The sequence below is a fragment of the Fusarium subglutinans genome, assembly GCF_013396075.1.
Source record: "Fusarium subglutinans strain NRRL 66333 chromosome Unknown NRRL66333_c0000361, whole genome shotgun sequence".
Classification (NCBI taxonomy): domain Eukaryota; kingdom Fungi; phylum Ascomycota; class Sordariomycetes; order Hypocreales; family Nectriaceae; genus Fusarium; species Fusarium subglutinans.
In genome coordinates, this window is record NW_023502424.1 from 9,381 (window position 1) to 23,021 (window position 13,641).

Below are 13,641 nucleotides of genomic sequence, written 5' to 3' on the forward strand. Positions count from 1 at the left end.
CGTGTTAGGGCAGAAAGCCGTTGATCACGGTGACCCTCCGCGGACTTTGGCCGTCATCAATCGATCAGCGGCGTCAATGCCCCAGCACAGCAATTGGCATCGAACTTGACTAGCACACTGTTGAACTATCCGTGGTTTTCTATCGAACGATCGTTTGGCGAATCCTGCTTTAACCTTGCGTTTTGATCAGCTTGACAGCGCGTACCTGGGGCTTGGCACCAGGGTGTAGCCACCAACAGCTCGCGCCGAGCTCTGATGTCAGAAAATCGTCACCTAGGGTGGTGATCCTTGACTGCCAACTTTGTGGGAAAATGTTGCCAGCCTCGATTGATCTTGAGAGATGCCGACAGGGCAATTGTCAGCCAAAGTTGACAAGTAAGAGTGACTTCGATGTTGGAGAGAAGAACAAGGTTATGAGCTCCGTGAATGTACCGGGGGTGATGAGACCATGAGATTATCGATTTAGTTCTCTCCGAGGACGTGTTGGATCGACGGTAAAGCAAGAACCCTCGGAAGTCTATGAGAAGTGATTAGTGGCATGAGATAAATATTTCATTGACAAATGTACAACCCGCTTGGCTAAATCGATGACAGAAGAGCGATATATCTTTTCAAATGGGCCGAGGTACCACTAGGAGACGTGCCCTTCTTGTGATACCTTTGCGAGCTCACTCGCACGAGTTTTACAAAGGCTTTGTCAACGAAAGTGACTATTATTGTCATGAGTAGGAGACCGCGGTTGAGAGGATTGCGGAACGACCGATCGAGTCGAGCCCCAGGTGATCGAGATCCCGAGACGACAAGGGCCTACATCATACTCTTCACTTCCATCTCTCTGGTCGTTGATGTCCAAACACATCGGAAACAAATCGCTGCCGACTCTCCTCGCTGTTCCTGTAATGTTGGGTAGCCCTTTCGCGAAACGATGCATGATCGTGAATGTTCCCATACGGATTGAGCTTCAACTCGAGCGATAGTAAAATGCTCTTAAGCGGCCGGGCGTGGAGATTTTTCAGGCTGTTGTCGTCATTCGCAGGTAATCGACAGTACGGTGATGAACCATGTGCGCCTGGTGATATCGTTTCCCAAATGGGTTTGAGTACCCATTTGTCGATCGAGGAAACTGGAAAGGAATGAAAGTATTAGTTACCAGGGTGTATACGCCGCGAAGAGTGAGAATTGTTTAATCCTGAGTGACTCACTGTTCGGCCGACATGCAGGGTTTCATGACTATGTGTAGGGAGGGAGAGATAGATCGCTGTCAGTGTCGGATTGCGGCTCAGTTCTGACGCCCGATGTCAATGCTGAGGGATCCCGAAAGGTCTGTTTGCTGGGATTGGACCCCGTCTCGACATAAGCAATAACATCCGGTATGGTGTAGTGGCTAACATTTCGCGCTCTCATAACCTGAGAGATCGGTACCGCGGAGCCCAGGGACCCCGTCTCGACAGCTCATTTCGGAGCCACAAGCTTACATTATTAAGTCTCTCAACTTGATGTGGCTTTCAACCTTTTGTCCCTGCGCTCGGTCTCGTATTCAAGATGGGCGGGTTCGTCGGCCGTGCTGTGGTGATTCGGCGGGGAAGATGAGGAAAAGGAGTTACTGTGCGCTGTGCTCTATTTTCAGTTTGAAGGCCTCTTAAGGTATGGTTGAAAATGTTCTTTTCTTTGAGATACTTGGGGCATTCTATTCAAAAGGTGCTGTTGCTTGTTGGTGGAGGAGTGGACGGGATTTCAATGCCTGTTGATGATGCCTTGCGAAATGATATCTTCTTCTCGGGCTATGGGACTTTGGCTCGAGCGACAGGTCTCATCTAGACCCCATGAGAGCTGATAGTGAGGCTTCCTCAATACTGGTTCGTGAGGGGGGGTGCTGATGTCGAAAATCGCATTCTCGTGAATGGAGTTGTGATTAGTTACCTCCATTACCCCGGGGGTCTCGCCCTGATCTCATTTTTACATGTCTTTTTATCTGCCGTCTGCCCCCCTTGGAAACAGGTTGCCTCTAGGAAATCGGGGATGCGCCCTTCCACCGCAAAGGCTCTTTTTGGACATGTACTTGGACCAACGGCATGATGATTGGAAATTCAGGGTGTGGATGTGAATGATGTTTGTTAAACATGTAGATCTCGTGTAGCGACGGAGCCTGTGCACTTCGGGTGATCAGCCAAAAACAGAATACCAGGCAACTGTGAGGGCAATGAATCCTCACGGAACTATCGGCAGTATTTGAGCGTAGTCTTGAGATTGATGCAGTTTTCCCCAGTTGTGATACATTCTTGGCCTGTTCTCCAAGAGCGGTGATTTGCTCTGGGGCCTGGCCTCTTCGGCGTCTCGGTACATGGCGGCAGCATGGAGTTACTGCGTTTCGACCACAAGTCAACATTGTATTTGCTAAGAGACATAAACTCGGCTTGCTGGGTTCTGTTTCCAAGACGAAGTTTCTCATTGTCGACGCGAGATTGCTGGATATCGTTTCGGAAGTCTCGGTTGTCAGATAGAAGGTTCTGGGCCTGCTGAATCAAAATGGTGACGAGGGATAACCATCTCGTTCCTGAAATAGCCAGTCAAGCTCTTTGATTCCCCGTCAATACTTTGACGCAAATTGCGTGACTCACATCCAACAGTTGGCCAAGGGTCTACAAAGTTGAGTCAGGGGAGCGTATGCCCCGCAAGGCTTGAAACCGCCGCCCTTGGTCAGTGTCCCATTCGAACCCTACACGATGATGCATGACCGTGCCTTTTGGTCTGCATGTGAGCTGGCAAAGGCGCGAGGCTCAGAACACAGGGTGTTTGTGGGACAGAATCATGCATCTGACTCGTGGGATTCAGCGACCGGAGGAACGATTGCATGTAGAATCAAACCGCAGGGCGACCAGAAGATCACACACTTGACTGCCCAAATATCAGAATGCAAGAAAGACTACAGCCCGAAGACGCAGTACTCATCCATTCACGCCAACATGGCCTGAAATCATAGAGGCCGACTCAAGGGAGCTCGCTAGAGCTAGGTTTGTGCCTACACTGAGCCCACGTAGTGATATGTGGCCGGTTTGGGTTCGCAAATTTATCTAGGTTTGTTCCTCAAGATGTAGATGCAGAGGACCAAGCCTTTGTCCCTTCCACCATCCAGATGTTCACATTTCCCTGTTAGTCCAGAGGCAGTAGACGCAGTCACCATCGTAGCATCTCAAATACACCTCTTGGACATCCATTGGAGGACTTTTCTCTTCGCGGCTTATGGACTTGCGATCGGGTACTTGGCAGTGGATAGAGGGAACCGCGAAGGTCGCTGAACCCCTAGAGGTACCCGTTGTGCTCGGAAGACATCCCGCTCACAGGGCTGGGGAGGAAGACCGATCGTGGTGAACAATAGCGTACTATTGAGAGTCAATCACTCACCAGAGAGGCCGCGGCTAGCGGGTCGACAACCGGAAAGGACGGAGAAACATTCCCCTTCTTGTAGTCCCAGTCCTTCCGCAAAGCCTTCGATCGATTCAGCGATTCGGCGCTGGGCTTCGCTGGAATACTTGTCTGTGATTCTTCGAAGTAGAACGAATGGGACTTGGTTTCGGACGTCTTGATTGTTCAAGATGCGCATGGCGTGAGATAGCCGTATTGCAGTTAAGTGATTGATCGACGAGGTTCTGAGCGGATGCGAAATTCGCCGTGATCATCTTTCGCCAACCGTCGGTGGTCTGAATTATCGTGATAGGTGATGAGAATTCCGCTGATTTTCAAGTTTCTTAGAAGGCCATATAGCTGGGCTTTGTCATATCGTCGAGACCTGAGCTTTCGATACTGAACGGTATCACATGAGAGGACTGTGACGATATGCAATGATCAAAGTCGACAGTGCGAGATCGAGGATATGAGGAACAGGGATTGAGTAGTGATCTGTCTCGGGCGCCTTTGTCAGTAGAATAGATCTTGGTCAGTTGCCCGCTGAATATGGTACGACCTTTCTTGGTCAGCCGCAAGTGACTGAAGACCGACGAGTGCCGCTTTCTGAAATGGCCTGGCGCTCCACCTTTGATCGCTCCAAAGTCGGAGAAGAGCCTGTCTCCGGGAGTATTTTGGTGAAGAAGCGATAGCACTGACCAAACAAGTTTGATAATATGTCCCCCCGACGCAATAAGTAGACAGGGTTTGCATCTCCGACTCTTTCCCCAATGAACTCTTTCGAGAGGCTCGCGCCCGTCACGCTTCCACTGTGTTCTCATGAGCAACATCTCCTCGCCGTCCTTGTACCCTCGGTCCCCTCAGCCGGCGCCTGGATTAACGCAGGCAGCTGGGCACGCATACTTTGCAGAGCGAAGGTTTTGGCGTGATATTTTTCAGTGAAAGAGTAGTGGAAAACCCCAACGTGTCTGCTTTTGATATTTCCAGTGAACAATACAGAGCTTGGGTGATCGGTTTCTGGCTGAATGTTGCGAATGGCTCATCGGGTGATTCACACAGAATCACGTCCTCGTTCAGAACACATTATGACAACCTGCGGGCAGAGCTGGCAGAGACTTGTTGCTGATATGTCGGACAGGATTGGTAGCCTGAACCAAGATGTGAAGAACCAAGCAATCGATTACGGGGGGCTGAAACAGAAAGAGCATCGAAAGCCATTAGAGACAGCGGGACAGCAATGGGATCAATACCAACGCGACGTGCGGGCCAGGTATAGAGACTGAGGAGACGTTGGAGAAGATGATTGGATCTATACCGAAGGTCTGGAGACGCTGCAGAGTGATGAGCGACTGAGAGACTAATTTCTCTGTTGGGGGGTCTATAGCTCTGGAGTGTAGCAAGATAATGTCACCTTGACACTTTACCCAGCTTTGTTGGGGTGAATAACACCGGCATTCGTGACGCCCCAAGTAGCGGTACCATTGTACGAATGATCTGCTGTCATATGGCGCGTGGCCTTGAACTGTCAAACGGGCTCCAGAACCTGCCAATTCGGCGCATCCAACACAGAGTGTCTGGCGTCACTGAGGTAGGTGAGAGGCTCTAACCCAGGAGGCATTTGACGAGGATACTGTAATGCTCAATAACAGTGAAGTCGGGGTGACGCTCCATAGCTTGCGCCCCACGGCAGTGAAGGCGTGCGCAATGTGCATGCTCGTGACGTACTTGAGGAGGCGCAGACGCCTGTTGGTCAAATTGAAGTTGGACTCTCGAGGCAGTGTGAGATTGACCAGGTAGACGCCCGCCACCAGTGGTGCGCTAGCGCGCGAGTTGAACTGAAGAATACAGAGAGCGCCGGCATCGTCAAAACCAAAAGAATTACGGAAACCACGCAGTTCCTCAGCGCTGTCCCAGCGGCTGTCAGCCGTGTAGTCAGAACACCTAGTACAGAGACGGGCTGAGCATGTTGATCCATGCACGAGCGAAACTCAGCAGATCCTCGTCGTTAGCAGTCGCGGGGTCTATGATGCGTGCCAGTATAGCTTAAAGAGACATCCAAGCACTGAATCCCTGATGCTGGGACGTCCAAGAAGTCCGCACTTCGCTACGAGCAGTGCGGAAGACGACACGGCCACGCTGGGCACATTCCCCCTTTCGCCTAGAAGGTCGACGAGTGGCGCACCAGCGGGCCGCCATCGAATTCAGGATCCGGAATTTGCCCGCCCTCGCAAAGGTATCGCAGTGCAGTGTAGGCCGCATCGTCGAAGCTGCCGGGTCAGTGTCGCTCGTCTGTCTCAGGAGGGTCCAATTGGCGGACACCAACCAAAGTTGCCTCCAGCAAAGTAGTTTCCGCTGTGCACAGCCTGCTGTCGACAGGGCTCGAAATGGTGACCCAGAACTGCCTGGCTGCGACTTGGGTTGACGTGAGCATGCTAGATGGCGGCAGCAGTGATGAACGCCTGGCCCACGAGCCACTCGTCGATCGCGCGCAGTTTGGTAGTCGTTAATAGTGCGCCGCCGAAGAGCCAGGTGCCAGTGGTCCGTTCGCGAATCACAAGAGTTCGAGTTGAGCCTCCGAGAAAGAGTTGTCGGACATAGAAGTGCATTATATTCAGTGCGAGGGGAGGGCACGCCTTCGCCCCACATTGCAGGCGCAACAGGGTGGTCGTTTTTGCGCCAACAATATGCCAAGGGACCACCAGGCACCATTAGGGACACCAGGCCTTCACCAGCCGACTAATGCATAGTCCAAGGAAGAAATATGGTCGCATAGTCATCGTGGCGATCGATTGTCGTAACTGGGTTAGCGAGCGATGCGACTCGCACGTCCCAACCGGAACCATTGAGACAAGCAGCAGTACTGGCAACCGTTTAGACTGAGAGCACAGTAGCTGCGACACGTATAAGCAACCCTGCAGCGACGCAGTGATATTTTCTGCTTCGTCGATGCCAATGACATGAAGCACTGTTGCAGCAAAGCTTCCAGTACGACGAGCCTCAGAACCGACGCCAGGCTCGATGGACTGTAATTCGCGCTTGGTGACATCCGTGAAGACAGTGTTCTTGACGACAGGAGCCTCGGCAGCGAAAGTCTCAGGCTCGGCGGCTTGACAGACAAAGACGTTGGTGATAATCTGAGGCCGTACAGTGGGGTGAAAGCCAACGGGAAGAAGACTATGGGCGAGAGGTCGTGGGGCAGGTTACCCGAAACGGTCGTCATTGACGCCGTCGCCAGATAGTTCAGAAACGTAGTCCTCGCGAGCAACGCTCACGTTGACGACAGAAAGAGATTCGCGAGATGTGAGTGCGTTGTCCAAATTGCCCAGCAAGCTTTCAAGGGAGCACATGCCTCTAGCCTTCATGGCCGCGGCATTGTCCTCCTTGTCCTAGTAAGACATGATGAACAAAGCTACGTTCGCTGGAGTAACTCCTGATCTCGATCAGGTTTTACCTCAAGCCGGGGTGGAGGCCCTCGACCATTACCGCCACTCCGGGATCTTCTGAGTTATTTGGAATCGCCAAGGTGGGGATGGATCTCAGGCACGATGTAGTTGAGGTCGTAAGCCAAAGGACGACGTGGTAGAGTTCTTGGGTGATGTCGGGCTTCAAATGACTGCAATTCTTGACAGCGGAAAGGTCTGCAATATCATAGGACGACATTAGAAATGGTCATGAAAAATGGAGTCGGCAACGTAAGAAGCTCAGGGTGGCTTGTCGAGAGATCTCGCGCCGAGTCGAGAAATCGTGTGGACTGTTGTCGAGTTGAACGGCATGTCGGGTTCGGAAAGAGAGAGGAATCACGAGGCTGGTAAACAATAGAAGACGCGCCTTCTGTGATAGGATCAAGGCACCGACGCTTTTATCGTGATGCAAGATGAATTAGAAAGAATGGGAGTAAATGCTGTGATGCGGGTCGCCAGGGAATGCCCTCTGGTGCAAACATGAGATGCAGCCACTCCAGCGGCCCCATTTACCCGCGATTTTGCCGACACCTGCTCCATCACCATTTTCCGCTTCGTCCAACTGCTCGAATGTCTTCATGTCAGTAGCATAACATGACCAGGTGTTCGTCTCCCGATATGAGGTAAAAGAAATTAACGATGTTTAAAATTTCAAACCATTTTAAACCACTTTTTTCAGTGTTATGAGTGCTGTGATTGATGTTTGTACTTCCTGATCGACCCCAACCTTTTGAGAAACCCAGCCGAGAAGACCGACAAACTTTAGCGGCATGCTCCTAACCGATCGTCAGAAATACCTAAGCTCGGTCAGAACTCAGGATAACCGTCGAAATTATGGCGATCAAGAGACGAGAACCCATATCAAAAGGGAGTCAAACCACAAAACATCGTCAACTGACGAGTCAACTGGCTGTAAGCACGACCTCAGACCCTTCTGTCTTCGCTAAGTCAAGCATGACAGCGAAATCGATGCAAGCCTGGTGGCAGCCGATCTCGGAATAGAGTCACAAGGCTCAGAGTAAATCGCCCCTCATCCCAGTGCCGACCATGCTTTTCAGATTCTCAAGAAAAGAGAGCGATGGATCAGCCTGTTCAATGGGCGCGATTCAGGATGCTCTTGGATTAAAGAAGCGTGCAGTTGGTACCATCGCCGCCGCTGTCCCCGTTTATCATTCCCGAAGTATAATCCAAGTCAGCGAACTACACAGTACGGACCACATTGAGCAACCATTAATCTTTGACGAGATATGAACCAAGTAACCCATATTCATCTCAATGACCTCTGACTGATGCTAGTCTTCGCACCATTTTGTATGCCGCGTCAAGCCAGCACACGAGACCCCATGACAAACGGCACTTTTCGCATCATTGAACCAAGGAGCGGTCTTACACCCATTTTCGTCTTCTCTGAAGTACCATTCGCCACATGACCCACGCCGTTGTATTCCCCTCATGATTTTCCTTATCACGGGAATCGACACGAAGCGACCGTGACATCTACCAATCAATTCAGTCTCGAGCGTCGACCGTCAGTTGCAGTGAATCGCACCAGGAGAGCCATATCATAGGGTCTCACATCTCGCGACCTGTATTTCATGGTGCATACGAGTGTTGACCTTGGCTAACGACGAGAATGTTAGCAGACACCGATATCTTGAACGACCCTTGATTATATTGTCCCCGAGAAAAGAAACGACCCAACTCTATTCACAGCCTGCAACCTCGTCCATTTCCGAGATTCTCTTCGTCGAAAATTACGCTTTGACCAAGAGTCGCACACCTTTCACAGAGAAGGCATCATGGCACCGCGAGCAACGCAAGTAGCATCTTGTATTCAACTGTCAGTCGTACTACGGAACGGCCTTTGATCACTGAGAAATGATGCCAACTCTCGTACTGTTTTCCTAACACATCGAAGGTACGACACGTCGCTTGTACTCACTCACTTTGATACCTGAGACTTGCTAATCATGATGATGGAATCTTTACTGGGAACAACTATTGAGATGTGACCGAGGTACCATGGCAACCACATCCAACTCCGACAATTCGAATGATTGCGGCTTTCGACGAAACTCTCCCCCAATTCCGTCCGCGCCCTCGATGTATAAACCATTACGTGGTTGATCTGCTGGGCCGCGCATGCTATGGGCTCTGTCGTCACAAAATAGCCTTCTACCTCATCAAAGATATTTCTCGTGAGAGGCGACAAGCCTTCGATCAGGATTTTTCCCGTCTATGCGACTTATAGCCAGTAGTGGTAGATACAGCGCACTATTCGGATGACATATCAACATCCCCAAATATGGGCCCCCATTTCCGCGCCGCCTGTGGCAACGGTTGAAGTCATCTGGGGCGAGGTGAGTGCAGTGCTGATCGCCCACTGCGAAGCCTATACGAGCTTTCAGAGGCCGGGTGACCCCCGATATGGGGCCGATCGACATCCGGTTGCCGGAAAGTCATCTACAGCGCTACTTGGCCAGCAGTGGGACAAGTCAAGGTCATATCCTTTCATCAGTCTCAGGGAAGGGAGACGGAACTCGCATCAGGTCTCGGTGGGCAATACATTCATTCGTCAAACACGGCAGTATTAGCCACTGACGACATTAACAAACAAGTCTTAGGGTCATAATTTTAGATATAGCTCGTGTCTATTTATTAGTAAGATTGTCTTCTTTTTGTTTCCATCATATGATTGGGGCCTTCCCCCATTCACCCCTGGTAGCTCAGAGAGGGGCCCATCCGAGAAGCCTAACGACACAGTGGTCCTCGGCTTCAGAGCCATCAGTGATTTTCTGTTCATCGAGTTTGGCCTCTAATTCGTCGACAAAATCCAGCGAATCACCGATATGATCGTACCAATAGGTTTCCACCGGCCCGATATATTCCCAGTCCTTGAAGAGGGTGCCGTAGTCTTTGATCTCCAGAAATTTCCTGTCGCTAGCATAAAAAGCATTGATCTTCCAGGCACAGCCTGACTCTTCTTCAAACACTGGAGCTTGGCTTTTTCGTTTCAGAGAGCGGTCGAGGAACCAGAGGGTATAGGTTACTCCGACACAGGCTTGTGAAAACGTAAAGATAGCATCATGGTTGGCAGGTCCATCCTTCCACGCCCGATCGTACTCTATTGCGATATGTTCCACACCATAGAATCCTTCTCTTATTGATGCGAGAGCAAGGTCGAAGTCAAGGCCATCCCAATAGATCTTATCCAGGTCTTCATGCTGCACAATAAAGAGATCTCTGAGGGGGAAAACTGTCACTCTTTCGAGAGGAGTACCATCGAAGTAGCCTGACGTGGCGGTTTTGAAGAGTTCTTCTCGGCTGAAACTTCTTCGATGGTCATAAGGATCACGTGGAGCTAATTCTCGTTTTGACTGTTTGAAGTGTTTTTCCATAATGCATCGTGACTCTTGACAGGCGGCCCATAAGCCGCCGTCTATAAGATATGCCGAAATATTCTCGTCGCTGCGATATTCATTCGAGCTCTCAAAGTACCGTCTCCACGAAGGCTCGGTCAAATCAAAATATAAACTGTTCTGAGATTGGAGACGACGGCTTCCGGAAGTTCCGGTCACATATTGTCCGAAGATATGTGCTCCTGGATGGCCATCACGGATGGCAAGGCTCCAAATTCGATCTCGAAGCTCTCGAGGAAGCTCCTTAAATCTTTCGAAAGTAGTCATAGTTAGACAAAGATTTGGTTTGGAATAGAGAGATAATTTGAGAATGAGGTAACGATAAGTCCCTAGTGCGCCTCGACTCTGGGCGTTGAGAATAAATGATCAGGATAAGTAAAGAGATGAGTTTGGGAAACCAGAAGCTGCAGCAGGACGTATTTTTATATCCTCGCCCGAATATATTTTCCGGTGTGAGTCATCACTCTCGTGGCGTAGGTGCTATATTATTTGCGATCAAACTCTTTGGCAAAACCTTGTTGTCGCACACCGTTTTGTATCTTAGCCATGTATCATGTCCATCCTTGAAAGGTAAGAAATGCCTCATGTATATCGGCCACACAGACGGACTCGTAACGTCGAAAAGTCCAGGCTTACTTCATTTGGAGTCTAGCCAGAATGCTGCCTGTACCCAGCGATGTGCCGGAACCACTCAGCCCTCTCTTCTGTTCAGGTTTGGCCGATTCGATAGAGTTCCTTTGATAGAGTCTGGAATCGATTTTCATTGCTAAGCTTTCCTGGTAAAAAGTCTAATATATGATAGTTGGTAATGAGCATCCCGTAGGAACGTGGCCAGTTGCAATTTAGTACCTTTCTGTCACCCCGTGCCTAGACTAAGTTCTGTCCGCTGATTTAAACTCTTAGCCACAAGTCCCTTAGACATTATACCAAATGACTAACTAATTGCTACAGTCAAAAAGGCTAACTGTGCCTGGACTGCAGAACATTAAAATAAATTTGACAAAATCTAAGCTAAACTTGGGAAAGATATCCCAAAGACGTGGTAATTCACTTAATTCATTTTATCATTTAGGATCCAGGTCCTCAGCTTTCTTTCCTCTTCAAGCTGCTTTCATCGCCATGTCAATTCATCTTGAAGTCTCCTGCCTTGTTGCAACAGCGAGGCTTGCTGAATGACAGAATCTTGAAGTGGAAAGCTCATCCAGGGGCTCATTGATCCGAAATGAAGGTGTTTGAGCAGCTCACGCGACCATGCACCTACCTTGATAAAAGTATTTCATAGCATCAAGCAACTACCGGGCAATCTGGGAAGTGACGGTGATGGTTGTGTCGACTACGAGTAAAAGACCACCCAGGTCAGCTCCTTCCTCAAAGACGGAACATCGACACGATCATAAACGGCGGCCACATCAGACTCGGAATTTCTTCTTCTTCAAGCACACACACACACAAGCTCAGTTTGCGTTATTCAGTTGACTCACACATATACATACTGCTATCACGCTTATCACATTTCAAAGTCAAGGTAAGAAACATCCCAACACTGTCGTTAACCAAACTGACACATTCATCAGTTCCAAGTCATTAAACAAGAACATGGCTTCGACTACTCGTGCATCCCTCAAGCGTACACGCTCCACAGCGAGCTTGAACGATGCGGCCCTTGATGTTCTCTCCGACATCTCGGCCAAGTCCCGGAAGATTCAGTCGCTCAGCCCCAACATCCGAAGGCTGGCGGCGAAACTTACAAACCGGGCCCGATGTGCAACCTCCCCTCACGAGCTTGACAACCTCAAGGATTCTTGGGAGGCTCTATCGCTTTTGATCGAAAGCAAATGCGAGGTCAAAGGGCTCAACAGCCGCCTCAATACCCAACGTGCCCACATCAACAAGGTACATTTCGATCTGCACATCGGAAACTGGGCTATGGCAATCCACAACCGTGTAAAGGCCGGTGAGAAGAATTGGGCAGAGACTTACTCCCGCCTTCTACAAGCTCGGTTGGCAGCTAGTGGAGTGCCCGGTCCCACCGCGGTTCAGGTAGCAAAGGTCTTCAAGGAGTTCAAAGCGGTCCGTGACCACCAAACCTCGCAGACTTTGGGTCATATCCAGCCAGAGATCGACGCCGTTACTCAGTGGCACTCTGATGGTACAGGAGAACCCCCTGCAACGCCATATCTGGATCGAGTGGCAGGGCTTTGCGGGCGTGTCGGTATTGAAAGGAAAACATATATCGACATCCTGCATCTTGGTGATTCACGCAATGAAACAGCGCACCACCCTCCACCACGTATCGAGGACCACCTAGACCAAAATGGAAACGTCGACTGGTCTAGGGTCAAAAGGTCTTGTCAGAATCGAAAGTCCCGCTTCAAAGGGCAGTTCAAGAAGGGCAAAATTACCCAAGCCCAATTCGAAACCTTCAAGAACATTATCGATTCATGGTACAACATCCAGGTCAGCGGCCGTAATCCAGACGGAACCGTTAAACTGGCTCAAGGAATGGATAAGGTTATCGAGGCAATGAATCAAGAAATAGCCAAAAATCTCATTCCAATTCCGGTACCTGATAGCCCCTATCAAGAGGGCAAGTGGGACGACCTTCTCAATTAATGGAAGTCTTGCGGCGGGTTACAACAGCTGTCACATCGACCTGACGAGTGCCAAACAAATGTTGGACAGAAGAGTTTAGCATTGAAGCGAGCTCGGTCAGGAGGAGTTCTAGTCCCTGTGCACGCGATGTTTATCATCGGTCAGGAGTGCTAGTTCCGGTTGCTACGATGCTTGTCATCGGTCTGACGCGCACCAGCCCATTGAGGGAAATTGGTCAGAAGAGTCCTTGGCATAGTGCTAGACTCGGTCGGAATAGGCTTGTCCTTATAGCAATTTCGATATTTTATCCATACACTCGTTCAGAACGACGAGGGAAGCTGACCCTCTCTCAATCCTTTTGAGGGGGTTCGGCGGGTGGCAAAGACGGACTCTGCAACCTCCACGTGGTGCCGCCTGGGAACCCGGCCTGGTCGACGCCGGAGCCAAAGCAGAGACGCAACAACCCTCACAAACATTTTGAGGACTCATTACACAAGAGTTCGACATCTAGTGCAGCTCGCTACTGCAATTCTACACCAACAAATCCACAAGAACTACTCTCGAGTACAACAACTTGAGCACGATAACCACGGCTAAATTACTGAGCAATCAATCAATTGAGCAAACCAACTTCCGTGCTACCAAACAACCCCGCATCCAAACAACTGAGCAACTGAGCAACTGAGCAACTGAGCAACTGAGCAACTGAGCAACCGAGCAACCGAGCAACCAAACAAGCAACCAAACAAGCAACCAAACAAGCACCC

At 50.1% G+C, this 13,641-nt stretch overlaps 3 protein-coding genes across 3 annotated transcripts; 1 reads left to right on the plus strand and 2 right to left on the minus strand.

The window, feature by feature from the left end:
- Positions 1-4,982: 4,982 nt before the first annotated feature.
- Positions 4,983-7,062, minus strand: FSUBG_13588 (uncharacterized protein; the record flags this gene model as incomplete). Its single annotated transcript, XM_036678495.1, has 5 exons — positions 4,983-5,319; positions 5,456-5,669; positions 5,726-5,834; positions 6,303-6,576; positions 6,854-7,062. 5 exons carry the CDS (start codon positions 7,060-7,062, stop codon positions 4,983-4,985), a joined length of 1,143 nt encoding a protein of 380 aa, XP_036530949.1.
- A 2,527-nt stretch (positions 7,063-9,589) lies between these two features.
- FSUBG_13589 (uncharacterized protein) lies at positions 9,590-10,549 on the minus strand (the record flags this gene model as incomplete). Its single annotated transcript, XM_036678496.1, has 1 exon — positions 9,590-10,549. The coding sequence occupies one exon, from the start codon at positions 10,547-10,549 to the stop codon at positions 9,590-9,592; it is 960 nt and encodes a 319-aa protein (XP_036530950.1).
- A 1,329-nt stretch (positions 10,550-11,878) lies between these two features.
- On the plus strand, positions 11,879-12,895 carry FSUBG_13590 (uncharacterized protein; the record flags this gene model as incomplete). Its single annotated transcript, XM_036678498.1, has 1 exon — positions 11,879-12,895. The coding sequence occupies one exon, from the start codon at positions 11,879-11,881 to the stop codon at positions 12,893-12,895; it is 1,017 nt and encodes a 338-aa protein (XP_036530951.1).
- Positions 12,896-13,641: the final 746 nt, after the last annotated feature.